Source organism: Eucalyptus grandis, chromosome 1, assembly GCF_016545825.1.
Source record: "Eucalyptus grandis isolate ANBG69807.140 chromosome 1, ASM1654582v1, whole genome shotgun sequence".
NCBI classification, from domain to species: Eukaryota; Viridiplantae; Streptophyta; class Magnoliopsida; order Myrtales; family Myrtaceae; genus Eucalyptus; species Eucalyptus grandis.
In genome coordinates, this window is record NC_052612.1 from 50062457 (window position 1) to 50078144 (window position 15688).

The following is a 15688-nucleotide window of genomic DNA, read 5'->3' on the forward strand; positions in this document are numbered from 1 at the left end:
GGAATCCGTTGAAATATCAAATTTAAGTTGATCTAGCATTTTCGAGAAAAGAGAATCCAATGTTTCTCCAATACACCATTCGCCTCATGTTTCAAGTTTGTTTCTAACTAATCACCAAAAGAGGAGAAAGCATTTTACACAATGGATACACCATAAATCTATGATATAATGGCGTAAACCAACCACTCATCAATGTCCATATGTTTTAAATCCCATCCTATTTAGCGTTGTCATATGTGTTTACATCTCACTTTCAATTAGTTAATTACACCACTTTCATGTCAATCAAAATATTTCTCTTGAAAAAGTTATGCAACTTTTTAGATACGAACATTATTCCGTGCTCCTGTAAAGTAAGTTAGGTGAAATTCTTGATGTAAAAAAAAAAAAATATTATTCCGATCCATCGTAGTTCCAATGGAAAGATTACCAATGAATTTCAATAAACCGAAACAAAAAGGCATGCGTATACATCATTAGAACCCATCATGTATTGATAGAAAAAATGTAGTTAATATCACAAAATAAAAACTCAAATTATGCCACTATCACGTAAATTCCCTAGATTTTTTTTTTCATGTCATTAAAAATCTTAAACTATACCCAAAAATTATTTTTGTATAGTAAAAAATCTCGATAAATATACCTTAGATGGAGTTGAAGAAGATGGAATTTATACTTCACATAGGAATATTTGTATTATAGTGGATAAATTTAAGATTTTTGATAGTATATTTGGAGTTTTCTATGATATTTGGCAAAGTTATTTTCCACTTCTACCGATGAAAAAAGTTGATCGAAAAGAGAGACAGGTCCAACGTGGAACCCGAAGTGAGAAGACACGTGGGGGTCCCACCACTTCCTTCGGCAAATCCCATGTTGGAGACTGGGAAAGGGAAAACCTAGACCAACCAGTAACTTTAGCCCAGCCGAAGCAACGACCCATCAAGTTCGTTCGGGTCACCACACCCAATTTTTTATTCCCCCTTGGAAGTTAAAAGGCTATGCTGCTGCGCATGGAGCATTAATTAGTCGCATGATCTAAGTCAACCTGATGTTTCATCCGCTTCAAGCACCGTCCAAGAATTGATTTGGCTCACATCATTGGAGTCGGAAGCTAATTTAACCTGCATGCGCAAATGATTTGTCAATTTCTACTTACGAATAACTCTCACCACTAAATTAGCTCGCATGATGACGAACAAGCATGATTTTTTTGTGTGGAACCAATCTTTTCTTGTTTTCATATTTTGATTTTGTAGTTTCCATTCTTGGTGATGTTTTGGACGTCATTGCTTTCTCACACATTTAGTTAAGTTTGCATTCTTAATTTGGTCAAAGGAAAACCATGCGGGAGATTAGAGAATTCTCAAAGACCCGGAAAGACCGTGCGGAGAATCAATAGAATATAAGCCGGCACATTAATCTATTTGGCCAGAAAGCTCATGATAACTATGTGTTCAAATCTTTAGAAGATACTTGACGCTGAGTACAAAGTATTTTCCCAAAGTTAAAGCTGTTCTCTCTGCAATTCGTGCTTCTCGCCGTTCCACGTCCATCTCACTCAGCTCTTTTCAGCGAACGAATTCCTGATGAGAAGAAGCAGTGATTGGCTCCCCAGATACCCACTCCCCAATATTTACACAGAAGTTTCAGCAATCTAAGCGGGGAGAAGGGGGAGGACACTCCAGCAATAAAGGATGGAGGGCTACGGAGGAGAGTAGGTTGGAGCTGACTCGCCATACAAGGCGAGCCACATGACGAGGAGAGTCGCGATTGGTCGATGTGACCATCGTGCGATGTAACCGGGCGGTGAGTTGTCAGCAGGGCATTGGATCGCCCGGCACATCATTGTACGATGAGGGGAGCCGCGTCCTTATATCAATTTATGGTATGACTTCCCATTTCTTTATTCCTTTCTCGCCCTTGTTCTTGAGCCAGCGAGTCCTTTCCTGAAACTATATCTTTTTCTGGTTTTTTTGTTCTCCTTTTCCCTCTGAAACGCAATATGTAATGTCCCTCTCTCTCTCTCTCTCTTTCTCTCTCCCCCCCCGTCTTTACTCTGCCTTTCTTAGGCTTTGCCAAAACGAGACAAGTCTCTCCTGTCTTGATTCTCCTTGCTCCTTCTGTTTCACTATATTCGCGGTTTAGAGGGCCTATTTCCCATTTTGTCATATTTTTTTTTTGCCTTTCCCCCCTCGTGGATTTATTATGCTTTTTCCCATTTTTGTGGGTGGGAGCTTGAAGGAGATAAGAGAGGATAGGGAGCAGTTGAATGTTGCTAAAACATAACATTTCAGTAGTGTTTGTGGTCTCCGAGCAAAGAGATTGATACATCAAGCATCCAAAGAAAAAAAAAATCATCCCTTCTCTCTCTCTTTTTGTGTGAGTTATTCTGCAATCGGCCATAACTGTTCTTTTTTATGGTTCCCTCACTCTTGATGACAAATTTGATAGGTGATGTGCATGATTTTGGCCCTGTACGCAGTTTGGGGTTTCTGGGTAACTTCCATTTCCGTGTATAGCGAGAGAGGAACTCTCGTCTTGGCCTCAGGAGCAAGACTTTTCTTCAGCAGCAGCAAATTTTCGCGTATCTTAGGTGAAAATGTTGTCGAGAGATGCGTAGGGTTATTTTGTGAGAAGGTTTTTGTTGCTTACTTTTGCCTTGGTTCTTTTTCAGGAGCATGGCGAGAGGCAAAATTCAGATGAAGCGAATAGAGAATGCAACGAGCAGGCAAGCCACCTTCTCGAAGCGCCGGAACGGGCTGATGAAGAAGGCTTTCGAGCTGTCGGTTTTATGCGATGCTGAAGTCGCAGTCATCATCTTCTCTCAAAGAGGAAGACTTTATGAGTTCTCAAGCTCCAAGTACGTCTCAAACACTTCGTTCACATCCAGGCAATATATTGTTCTTGTTAGATTTCTTATTTTGGTTGAAGGATTTTTCATATTTACATTTTCAGGCTGTGAAAAAAGAACTTGGGAAACTTAATGAATGTTTGAAATGGAGCTAGAAATGGGTACTTGCACTGGCTAAAGTCTAGTGTACGATGATGTCTCGTTTTTCACTTATTTGGGGCGATTCCCCTTGATTAGCCACTACTCGTTTAGACCTAGCTATGGTGCCCACTGCACTGCACTGAAGTGGTTCACTTTTTTTTCTTTCAGAAAAACGAAGAAAAAGTCTTTTTTACACTGCATATATGATGCGTTCAAAAGTTTAGTTTTGTGCCATGTACTTCATCTGATATTGTATAAATAAAAATTTGGTGCAATCACATTCATCTGGAGCTTAAATCACCGGTGTTTCTACACATAATCCTTAAATATATGAATCAGCGCATGCAAACGCTGTTATCTGAGACCTATTTACGCCATGGAGTTCCTTTTTCCTTTTCCAACAATGATCCCTACCGAGTTTACATTAAGTGAATTGAAGTTGAGCACAGAGGGTTGTTTGACTAGTAAAAATCGGCAAGACTTTTGGTCTGTGTTTGTTAGTAGAACTCTGTGTCTTTGTTGATTTCTTCCTAAGATTGTTCTCCTTTTCTGCAAGAGTCATGTTTTCTGGGTTTCTGAAAATCAGAATGGGCTGTCTATTCAACTTCTCTAACAGTATGTGGAGGTTGATTTTACAATTACAAGCTATGATAGTTGTGTATAAGTTAAGTTTTCTGAGGTTTATGTATATAACCTAAGTCATCACATAGTTGCATATCTTGCACCTATTCCGTGCCAAATATCTAAATCGCTGATCAGTCGACACTCTCGGTATTGATTATTCGTGAGAATTTTACACAAGCATCATTAAAGGTCATGGACTAAAATGTGCAATCAAATGTAGAGTGACCTCTAATTGGCAAGTTCAAATTGCATTAAGTAAGTGAATTACCTTGTACTTCTTCATGATCCATCATGTAGTCAGTTCCAGCCATTTCTATCGAAAGAGCAAACTTTGAGAACTGTCATATAGCATGCTCAAATGTTGGAGACTTGGGTCTAAGACATTCGTAACGTGTGTATGCTCATGTATGTCTAAACAAGAGACTGACCATAGCAACTCATATTCCATAGCAGGTCCAGTGTCATGGTTTCTGGAAAAACAGTTAGGAATTTAGCTTCTCTTTTTTGGCAGGGGGTTCAGTCCTTATTGTAAAAAATAAATTGATGAGTAATTATCAATACACAACAATGAGAAGAACTAAGTAAAAGCCAAGAATTGAGAGAGGAGCTTATGGATATGATAAAGCCACTATAGGAATATGTCGAGATTTTCAATGAAAGTGAATGGATTTATAAGACAATTTCATTTTCACAGTCGATTATACCGTTCAGTGAAAACCAGAAGTCTCCCAAAATGAAGCCATAGCAAAGTCCATAGAACGAGAATAATCAAAAAGGTTTGTGGTAAAAATAATCTTGAGGCACTTCAACAGGCTTTAAAATCTTACCATGCTAGTTCTTGATCTGCAAGCGCACCTACGAGGTCTCATATCCACTCAATGGTCATCAATTTGCTTCCGCCGTAGCTTAACCTCTTTGGATAACTAGCTTCCTTATTATCACTGGAGTTGAATGAACTATTGCATTGGAAGTCGGATTCCCCTTTTGTATATATCTTAGTGAATCAAGAATGATTACATCTTTAAAACATAGAGAACAACATGACAAGAGTCGAATGATCGAGTACATAGGTGAGATCCTCCCAAGTTAGTAGGTGTAGTGTTTTTCTTTTTTCCATATATTTTGTTGTAGCGTGCTTGCGATAGTGAACTACGAAAAGCGGGGTACACATTGTGCCTTAAGCTAGCTCCAATTTCACACTTCTATTTAACGTCATGGCACATGGAAATAACGTGTTTTGCACATCCTCATGAGTCAGGACTCTTGATCGAGTGAATGGTTAACATGGCAAGAAAGAGCTAGTGGTACATTCACCGCCCATGTTAGCTGATACTTAAGTACTCTTATCTTCTTAGAGTATAGTGGTCGATGTCTACTCCTTTCCATGCCTCATTCTAAGTACCTCCTCTACATGAAATCATCTATGCACGAGAGCGTCTGATGGCCGTCATTCTGCATATTTAACCCATTTCAATCAAGTTTCTGTGGCCTTATTCTGCATTGAGCCATTTTCACTTTACCTAGAGATGCTAATCTCAAGCTGTCTTTTCTTGAACTAAAATGATGTTTGTCCTACAAAAAATTGCACGTGATATGACGTTAAGGATTCCAACAACATGCATATAAAATCTCATTCCTTTTTTTCGGTTTCCTGGACTTACTATAAGCTCTTGACTCTATGAAATTGCAAGTTAGTTCCTTCCAAAAGGTTCTCTATCAGCTTCAAAATGATGTCCTCTTTGGCATAAAGAAAGGCTCATGAATGAGGTTTCTCCTATGTTTAGTGATACGTAAACACTGCTATATTCTTGTTTGGTGCCCTTATGATCATGATCTAGATTCTTTGGCATTCATTTGACTGAAAGAAGTCGGTTGAGACAATTAATTAAGTTTTCGAGTGTGTGATTAAACCCGTCTTTTGGTGGCAATACTGAGTGGAGCAATGATACGTATATTAAAACTGATTTCCAAAATATCGGGAAACTAGAGTATGGCAAGTGAGGCATTTTCCAGATCTCATAAAAGTCCTCTAGAGGACACTTTTTAAATTAATTCCATAAACCGGTCTTAGCACGCATAGTATTATTCCATTGAGTTACGATGCGAGAGTCAACACTTTCTGGTTTTACCTAAACTGAAAAATTGAATGGATAAGGACAAGCAAAATTCAAACTCTCTAATGTGTCAAATATATTTTGCTAGGTTGTTAACAAAAACTGTTAGTTTTGAGTTGTCTATGTGTGAAGTTTGGATAAGCAAGGTTAATTATTTGGCTTTGTAAAAAGACAACTTGGTGGAATAGTCGGGAAGGAGCTTGTAAGAATAAAATAATGAAATGTGATTTTACAAGGCTTTGTGTATGGGAGGCTTCAGACTAGTTTTTCCACGTATAAACCAGCAGAAGAGATCCTATACTTATAGCCTTCCACCGAGTCAACAGCCACCAATTTTTACTCTTTTCGCCGAATTCTCCGAAAACCTTATGCATGCTAGATTTCTCTAGGAATTGGATAGATTATTTTAATACTCCTTAATCCAATTTCTGTGATACTCTACATTTCGAACTTGGCGGGCTTGGCGGCCAGTAGCACTGTAATAAGTGAGCCCGCAACTCTTTTATGTGTGAAGTGATATTTGATGTCGACGAGTTTAATTCTTCCATAATATACTCGCGTACTATAGTTGTTGCAAAATATTGAAGTCGATTCCGACTGGCTTCTCCAATGCCTTCCAGCATTATTTAAAACCATAGTGGTTGACTAATGGTCACAGCAGTTGCGACATACTCGTATTCTACATTAGACGGTGCTTCTAGGTCTGGCGTCTTGGATGTCCGTAAAAAGATTACAAATTCTAGCGTGAATGCATAGCCGGTGGTAATCCTATTATCAGCTAAGTCTGCCCGGTCACTGTTGGTGGAACTGAGGAGCTTGGCCATTGCACTTGAATGACACCAAATACCAAAATCTAAAGTTCCTCATAAATATGTTAGAATTTTCTTGACAGCTCCAAAATGAATTTGGCTTGACTTTTGTATGAAGCGTGATAATATACTTGTTGCTTCCATAATATGGGGCCATGTTGCAATGAGATATGATAGACTATCAATAAGGCTTCTGTAGAGGGAAGTGTCAACTTTCTCTGCCCATCTTCTTTTGGTAGCTTTTATTTTGTCATGAATGATGTTGCAACCGCTTTGCAATAGCTCATTTTGAATTTCTTTAGGAGGTTCTTAGCATATTTCTTCTGAGAAAAGAAGACTTCATTTTGGTTGATCTTGATGTCGAGGTAGCAGTGCATCAAGCCCATGTCCGTCATCTCGAATATGTTTATTATTTCTTGTTTGAATTCTTGAATCATTTTCTCATTGTTACCCGTATATATAAGATTATCTAAGAGATGATGAGAATGTCACTTTTACTGAGGGTCTTGATGTAGAGCATTGGCTTGCTCATGCTTCTCATGAAACCTTAGTGATCTATTTGTCAAGTTTGCTATACCACGCTCGTGGTGCTTGTTTTAATCCATAGAAGGCCTTCTGGAGCTTTAGAACTTTTACTTCTTTACTTTTTAGCAATAAAGCCTAGTGATTGTTCCACATGGTATTCTTCTTGAAGATATCCATTTAGAAATGGTGACTTCACATCCAGTTGATGTATCTTCCACTTCTTTCGTACCGTTGAGGCTATGAGAGCTCATATAGTGTTGAGGTGAGTCAAAGGAGTGAAAGTCTCGTTGTTGTCGATACTTGGTTGTTGTGAGTATTCTTTTGCCAAGAGTCTTGTCTTATGCTTCTGAATTGACCCATCTGCATTTAGCTTTGTCTTGTGCGCCCATTTGGTGCCAATGATCTCTATCTTTGGGGCAATCAAGGAGCTCCCAAGTTTATTTTTCTCAATCTACTTGATTTCTTCCTCCATAGCTTTTAACTAGACGTTTTCTTTGGAAGTCTCTTCATAGTTTTCTGATTGTAGGGTCATAAAGTTGCATGTTTCATAAACTCTTACAAGAGATTGTACTCTTCATATAGGAGAGTACGGTGGTGTTACTTCTTGAGTGAAGGAATCTGATGTTCCACTTTCTTTGTATTGTTGCCTACTCACGTGCTAGCATTATGGTAAAATGACATACTTCTTCTCGATTTTCTCTTCTTTCCGGTTCCAGACTACATTCTCGTCTAACTTGATGTCTTGACTAATCATCAGTTTCTTAGTTGATGACGAACGCCTCTTCTCCATAGAACTTGATGAACTTATTGGAGTTGTACTTGGTGCCTTGTCGCTTCTTTAGGATCTTGATTCTACCTTGCTTTACTTTTCAGCTTGGTTCTTCAATTTCCTAAAAATAGAGAAAAACTTAGTTCTTTTTCGAAGAAAATAGATCCACGTCATTCTGGTATGGTGGAAAATGAAACATTTATTTTGGCCGAACGGGGGCATCTGCGTTGGACTGCATACATCGCATGGACTTGTTTCAGTAGCTTTTTGGCTCTCAATGCACTTCCAGACCGGAATAACTACGTTAGTTGTTACAACGACTCTACTAGTTGGCTTTCTGTCTAGGTACTGTACTCTCCAAAAATATCATACTTAGAATGAATACTTCACTTCAATAGGTTAAAAAATTAATTCTTTATTTTCCAACCACAAAAGAGGGGAGAGATGCGCCCTATGCTTGTTGTTTAGTTTGTTTGGTAATGTTTTCAATTTAAGCTAGGAGCAAATATCATTGAAGATCTACCGACTCTAGATTTTTGTTTTTGGTGGATATTATACGTTTTGATTGGACAATTTCATCTAATCAGTTTTTTTGTAGAGAATTGGTTTACTGAGGGTTGACCATACTCTTGATGTTTCAGCATGCAAAAAACGATAGAGCGATATCATCAATATGCAAAAGAAGATACGGGAAAAAAGGCCAGCATGGAGCAATATATGCTGGTTAGCTCTCTCTCTCTCTCTCTGTGCATGCATTATCAAAGTGCAGTTTGAAAATGATCTATGTAGGAACAACCTAAAAAACAGCAGTGCAGCAACTGTAGCTGGGCTGCAATTCAATGAACATTCAGATGGCTGCATTTTATCCCATTAAAAAGGGCTTTCTACTTGATCTTTATATTTTGATGGTGGTCCATGTGTCCCAACGTTCTTATAACTTCCATGGTAAGTTGATGGGAGACTTGACCTTGATAAGCACCGTCAATGGGGCCAAAGTGTAGTTCCCATTAACAAGCAGGTTGTACTTGATGCTTGTTCTTTAGTAAAGCAGAAGAATTACTCCATTGCTGTTTTAATCTCCAAACGTATTAAAGTAAAGCATTGTCTATCATTTCCTGACCAGCTGTGGGCGAATCATTCTTCACACTCGCATGAACTTGTGCGTTTTGAAAGGGACAATGGTCTCACAGCTCTAAAGATGAATTTGTACCTACTAGGGGATTTTCCCTTCAACCATTAGAGATGGTGCTGCGAATGTTGGCCAGAAAAGAATTTTATTTCCGCAGGATTCTGTAGTAGAAAACAGAAGTGATTAGTATAATGTTAATAAGTATACTGGGGGTATATTTCTTGATAGCTTGAACTTTTGAAGAAAGTGGTGGTTTGACATGATGTCAAGGTGCAGGTCATGAATTCAAATCTTAGCACTTAGCACTTTCGGTTGTTCTTATTCTTTTTGTTTCGCATTGTTCCTTCTATCTTCAGCTGTCATTTGAGGTGATTACGTCTATGTATCCTATTTCATATAAGGTTCAACTTACACATGAAGGGAAGTACTTACAGATGCACTGAGTAGTTAAATTTATTGAAGAACAAATTCACATGTTAAAAGATATGCTTCATATGAGCTGTGGAGCACTTTTTACAACTCAAATTTTTCGGGAAATGTTAATTTACCTGATAATAGAGCACGCATCAAGAGTTCAAATCCTCAAATCATATGCTCGCTCTTATTGTGTCATTATGGTAATTTTCTTGTTATTTTCTTCTAGCTGATCTAGTCTGTGTGGTTGCATGACATCTACTTCTTGATCATATAAAGTTTAGCTTACACGTGGGGAGGAATGCTAGAAAATGTTTGAGATGTATATTGTGGTGCGATTTCTTGGCATTTGAACTTTTATGGAAAATTTCGACCAAAAAAGCTTTTATGGAAATTGATTATTTTACGGTATGATTACCTAAATCATCAAAGTCAACCATAATGAAACTACCTTTTTTTTTCCCCGGGTTGAACTGCTCTTTCAAACTTTTTTTTTGGATCAGGCTCTTTCTAAATTAAAAAACTCAGGTTTGCACCATAGTCTAGGAAGCTTGTTAATAAATTAATAGATCACCCTGTCCAAACTGTAAAACTATTGTTTCCTGCATTGAAATGGAGCATCATAGACGGTGGTGCTTTCAATCTTAATACTAGGACTGAGCTGTGAAACTCAGCTATAGATTAGTAGGTAAAATGTGGAAACCGTAGGTTTTCATTTTCATATTAAAGGGTGCAAAGTGTAAGCACTAAAGGTGGGGATTAAGTCTTAATCTTCATAGTGCTTTGAGGGTGAAATCGAGATAGAATTGCAGTAGCTAAGCATGTCCTAGAGGTCTCCTGTATAAGCATAATTGTATTGTTCTATACTTAATCCTTTCTTCCACAGGATTGGATGAGTGTCTGAAGGAGGATTCTTGGACATTTACGTAGAGAGAGATGTATAACTTGGCTATTGTTACTTGTGCAATTTGACCTCGCTTCACTTCTATTGGCAATTCTTGCACGGGAGTTCTTCCAAAAGATTATGAGACATTTCAGTCCAATTACAATATAGACAAGTATTACCATGTCAAACTTAAATTAATTTCATGTTGAGCTCAATTAGATTGGCTAAACCAAATTAGCACTCACCATTAAAATTTGAATTGCAGGTGTACCCTTTGTTAATGGACTGCAAAAGTGATAGATTTCCATGTTTTATCTTTCTAAAATAATTTTTTTTTCTTTGGATGCAGCATCTGAAGCATGAGGCTGCCGACATGTCAAGGAAAATTGAACTCCTTGAAGCCTCAAAACGGTCTGGTCCTCAGTCTAGTTACTCTCTTTCCAAATTCACATATTATAATTTGAAGTATGTTTAGGATGACCGGTTCTGAACTTCAAGAGTGCATGTAGGAAGTTTTTGGGACAAGGTTTGGAATCCTGCTCAGTTGATGAACTTCAGGAGATCAGTGTTCAGTTGGAGCGAAGCTTGAGCACTATCAGAGTGAAAAAGGTATGCGTTCACAGTTCACCATCAATGTTGAATGGAATTAGTCACTTGCAAGTTACTTTGTGCTTGAACGTTTCAAGTCTAGAGTGGAGAGTTAAAATTTGGAGTATAATTCGCAGGACCAATTATTCAAGGAGCAAATCGAACAACTTAAAGCAAAGGTATTGTACTTAAAAAATTGGTTTCAACTTTTCTGCCGTTCTTTCAAAGCAACATTTGGTGGACTGATCTCCTTTCATCCTATGAATTAGGAGGTGTTTCTAATAGAAGAAAATTCAAGATTGTGCGAGAAGGTAGAATTGTTATTCGCTCTATCTAATCGCATCAAATTGTTTCAGGTCTCTTCATTATTTAGCCAAAAGAAGTAGGAAAGCAAGCAGTAGTATTCCTGTTTCAGGATTGCATCTTTGCTACAACTTATCTTCCAAGTTCCCATTGACTGTCATCTGATGCTTTTTTTCTTTAAGAAGATGGACTGTTGGACCCCTTTTTGGCTGTAATGAATACTGCTACTTTGAATCTGTCCTGTGGCAATCTTTGGGGAACTTTGTCATGCCATACTGTTGTTGTGCCAATTCTATCAAACGAATCTGCATGTTGTTACTCTCGTATTGGGAAGGTGTTAGAGATGGAATTACTTATGTAGAAAGTCGGTTTGCCAAACAATGAGAAATTCTTGCTGGTAAGTTGAATACGATCCCCACTTATTTTGATCGTGTTGTGAAGTACTTTTTCTGAATCAACATTCATATTCTTAGCATTAGCTTTCTGAATTTAGTTGTGCTCTAACAGTCGACCAAATGTCTTTTTGTGAATTTGTAATGTGATAGTACGGTGAGAAGGGAATGCCATGGCAGTCTACATCATCAGTCCAACCAAAAGAAGCACGAATTCACAGTCTAAGCAGCGGAAGTACAGATGTTGAGACCGAGTTGTTCATTGGGCTGCCTGAAATGCGCTGCTGATTTTTTATACAAAGGAATAATTGAAGAGCAAGCAGTTAGATTATTCATCTTGCTGACTTCGCAAGGCCAGGCGCTCCAATAAACCATGCAGGATAACCTTTTGTCTTCCCTTTTCAAGCTTTGAGTACCGTCCCCCTCAGTCAAGATCGTTGCGTGTAATATTCTTTCTTTTAGGCCCTGTAAACGTACTTGATCTCATAAGAAGCGAAGAGAGTGTCGATCGCTTTCAGAGGTATTTTCTTTCTGAGTTGCAATGCTTAGTGCATTCATAAGCATGGCCAGGTTGTATCCACGACCAAGAACTAGAAACGCATGGGCTCGGCCTAATCGAATGTAGAATTGGGCCTGGTGAAACGCTTCAACCTGGACTCATCTGGGCTTTTTCATGAATAGAAGGTGAGTGGGAATCTAATTAACGAATTGTCTTGCATGATAGCGCACAAAGTCATCCCGAGTTTCTTCGCAGGTACCACCGAACTACAGTGTCATCCTTAGTTTCGGCGATGGATTGAATTACGTGGCTTATAATTATAAGCCATTAGAAAGCCGGTCCAAAATGCATGTAATTTACTTTATAGGTTTTTAGAAGGGATGAAATTTAGTTAATGAAGCTAGGTATTCAATTTAAGATATGATAGGTGGACGATCTCTCTCTCTCTCTAGTAGTTTTTCTCATTAGTCCTATTGATGTAATAATTTCATGAAGGAAAAGTAGGGTTTGATTTCATGATAAGTAGACATAACGGTTCAAAATAGACAATGATCTCTGTCTGTCTTCAGCGGGAATCTTTAGGACCGAAAGTACGCAGACAAAAGAAAATGGGTTTCTCTTCCTCTTCTTCTTGGAAGGGTGACAGTCTTTTCTTCTTCGGTGAAACGTATAATAAATTCAATAAATTTAAGGATCTTACTCGTAACATTACATCGCATGTGAAGACAACCCCCTCAGGTGCCCCCACTAAGCGTGCCCAGGATGTCGAGCATCAATGGCTGCTTGCTCGTAGAAGACGCTCCTACCCCTCCCCGTTTGTCATCTTGCCACTTAAAGGTCCAGTCGATCCATGGTTGGGTCCAATCGATCGTGGAACCAACCACTTCGGCTCCCACCTCCGCTCATTTCCAGCAACTCGACCTTTTTGCTAGACTTAGCACGCCGTGGAAATCACACGGGCCCTTCGGACATAGAACATCAGTTAGGATGGCCCTTGGGGAGCGGCCATGGGAACTGCCTTCAAAATTTGAAAATCCAATTTTCTCTCTCTATCTCCATCTCTATCGCTTCGGGGGCCGCAGATTCAATCTAGAACTGCGTGAGCAACAATTTTGCAGGCGTCAGGAATATCGTGTAGGGGGGGAATCTGCCACGTTTTGCGCGACGACCGATCCAAAAAGATGACATCACCCTCTTGCAATATGACCCCCACCCCACATTTGATTCTGTGTTCTGTTATTCCCCCCCATCCGGCCCTGAAATCATCTGTGTTTTTTTAATGAGCTAGAACTCGGCATCTGCTTCTTGGTTCTTGTTCTGTCCTCCTCTACCTCCATGATCTCGAGCTCTGCGCCTTCAAGTAATGCACCTTATAATACAGGGTTAAATGAGCAGATCTGAACAGTCGACAGATGGCCAGTTATGCAATTTGAGCGCTATCTGATGTTATTTTTTTATGTGGGTTTAGATAGATGTCCGTTGGTCTCGCGGTCCAGGGTCGTGAAATTTTGCACTAATCGACCTGATTGGGCGGTCGAGACAGTTGCTTTCTTTAGCCTGTTGCTTCCATGCAAATGGAGAAATGAGCCTATTACATACGCTGAGTCACATGTCACAACCCTCATGACCTCTGCGTTCAAAAAGTTGTGACATTCTATATATCGAGTCTGGCCGTCGATATTCATTTGTCATTGATTTGGGACGTCGTTTCCAGAAAAATTGTGAGAACTCATTATCTTACATTCAATTTCTAAATAGCCAAAGCCGCACGTCTAACTCAATTCATCTTGCTTGATTCCGTTCGTAACTTTCTTCTCCTTCCTACATTATGCTTTATATTCAATTTTCATGCTTTAGATTGTGACCATCTTAAAATATCTTATTTCAAATGAAGGAAGACCAGCAAATATTTTCTGTCATCCTCTCCGCTCTCCATTAGGAGGGACCACTCAGCAAATATTAATTCAAGTTCTGAATCGAAGCTGCGATGCCTAGGACGTCAATTTAGAAAAAATTGGAGTCCCATCAAGCAAACATCAAAAAGGTTTCATGGAGTCTTATCACCCATGAAGTTGTGGTCCCGAAACTGAAAAAGGGCAAAGGGTATACGCCATGGCAAGGCATGGACAAACCCCAATCTCTGAGCTAACTGAGATTCTATAAACAGTAGAATTGATAGGAGGGTGATGGGTCATATGTCCTTTCTTCCACCTTTGGAAGAATAAGAATGTGAAATCTCTCTTCTTGAATTGACATTATAAATAACATGTGAGTTCAGAGTATTTTGACGACATGTGGTTCATTAAATTAGAAGCCTAATTTCTTGCTATTGACCATAGGATGCAACACAACCCCAAATGTCATTTTTGGTGAATCGGGTTCTTGAGATTTTGAGAACATGTGAACTTTCTTTGAAGGTAATTTCGATGGTGTCATGGAATTCCAATCTGATAATCTTCTTGGCAGTGATAAGTATTAAGCTTATCAAGATCTTGCTCGCACAGGTCTATCGTGCAAAAATGCTCACGCGGCAGTAAAGAAATCTCGTTTTCTAGGAGTAAACTGCGAATTGGGCAACGGTGGATGAAAGGGAATTTGGGTCGGGAGCGACAGCTAGTACAGAATTAAAGTTGATAGGTGCAATCAAATGAATCTTTCAACAGAGCAATGAAGCGGGCGTTGGACGTTTCTCTTACTTTCTCGCAATGATTACTAGCTTCCATCGCCCGTCACAGCTTTCGTGCGTCTAGGCTAGCCGTTGAACGGGTTTCAGAATAGGCCTGCACCGTTTGACCCAAAGAAAACGATAGAGAGAGAGAGAGAGATAGGCCTGCTGTCGACATCAATTGTCGATGCCGTCCGGAGCATCATTGGCTCACACCAGTCAAATGGGAAATCATCTCTTGCTGTCGGCTAAAAATTTCCTGACGATTCTCGTTTTCGTCGCTGAGTTAGTCGCCTTTTAGCTGTAAATCCAATGCATCCGAGTTCAGGAGGTGAAGAAAAAGTATTCCTGGTGGTTACCCAATTTGCCACATCTCCGCCTTGTTTGGACCACATTTCTAAATTGCAGTACTTCGTAAGCTCTTTTCTTTCTTTGTTAAGTAGAAAAATCACGATCGCAGGGGGACCAAGTCTTACTACTAGCCCAAATTGTACATAGTTAAGTTAATGAGCATTAGGAGATGTTTATACCTCAAGATTCTGTTCAGCGCGTATTGTTTTCTGACAATTGGTAATAATTTTTTCTGAATTTAACATATTTAACTATGCACTCAAAAATCATGTTCACAGTAACTATGGTAAAATTTTCATGGACTTTATTATCCCTATGTGGCCAAACATAATATAAGCATGCATTCCGAGTAATTTTCAATATAACGGAGGATGAAGACTACCCTTCTAGGTGGTGGTGGGTTGCGAATTCGATTTTCTTCCTCCCAAGAAAGTACTTGCTTAGAAATACCAGAAAGTATCAAAACCTGTTTCCAAACTTACTACGAAAAAGCTACAGCTAAAGAGCAAGTGGTCCCTTCCTGGATTCCTTAGCAGCATTACGATATACGCGAAAGGGATGACACGGATGCTCCACTTTAACAGTTGATCCTTGGCGGATAGCCTGTTATATATGATAACCC

At 39.1% G+C, this 15688-nt stretch overlaps 1 protein-coding gene across 6 annotated transcripts; it reads left to right on the plus strand.

Annotated features, from left to right (window-relative positions):
• The first annotated feature begins 1887 nt into the window (after positions 1-1887).
• LOC104449296 (MADS-box protein SOC1) lies at positions 1888-12255 on the plus strand. 6 transcript variants are annotated; one of them, XM_039301777.1, is made up of 9 exons: positions 1888-2010; positions 2458-2599; positions 2681-2896; positions 8481-8562; positions 10618-10679; positions 10778-10877; positions 10994-11035; positions 11126-11167; positions 11705-12255. In XM_039301777.1, the coding sequence occupies exons 3-9, from the start codon at positions 2685-2687 to the stop codon at positions 11837-11839; spliced, it is 675 nt and encodes a 224-aa protein (XP_039157711.1). In that variant the 5' UTR covers positions 1888-2010; positions 2458-2599; positions 2681-2684; the 3' UTR covers positions 11840-12255. The 6 variants fall into 6 exon arrangements, with proteins under 6 accessions (XP_039157711.1, XP_018716225.1, XP_039157722.1 ...); XM_018860680.2 differs by having other exon boundaries at positions 1889-2010; positions 2681-2866; XM_039301780.1 differs by having other exon boundaries at positions 1909-2385.
• The last annotated feature ends 3433 nt before the right edge of the window (positions 12256-15688 follow it).

Coding starts and splice junctions, on each gene's coding strand:
- LOC104449296 (XM_039301777.1), top strand. CDS start 2,685: ATGGCGAGAGGCAAAATTCAGATGAAGCGAATAGAGAATGCAACGAGC. Junction 8,563..10,617: donor GCATGGAGCAATATATGCTG/GTTAGCTCTCTC, acceptor CTTTGGATGCAG/CATCTGAAGCATGAGGCTGC. Junction 11,168..11,704: donor ATTCAAGATTGTGCGAGAAG/GTAGAATTGTTA, acceptor GTAATGTGATAG/TACGGTGAGAAGGGAATGCC.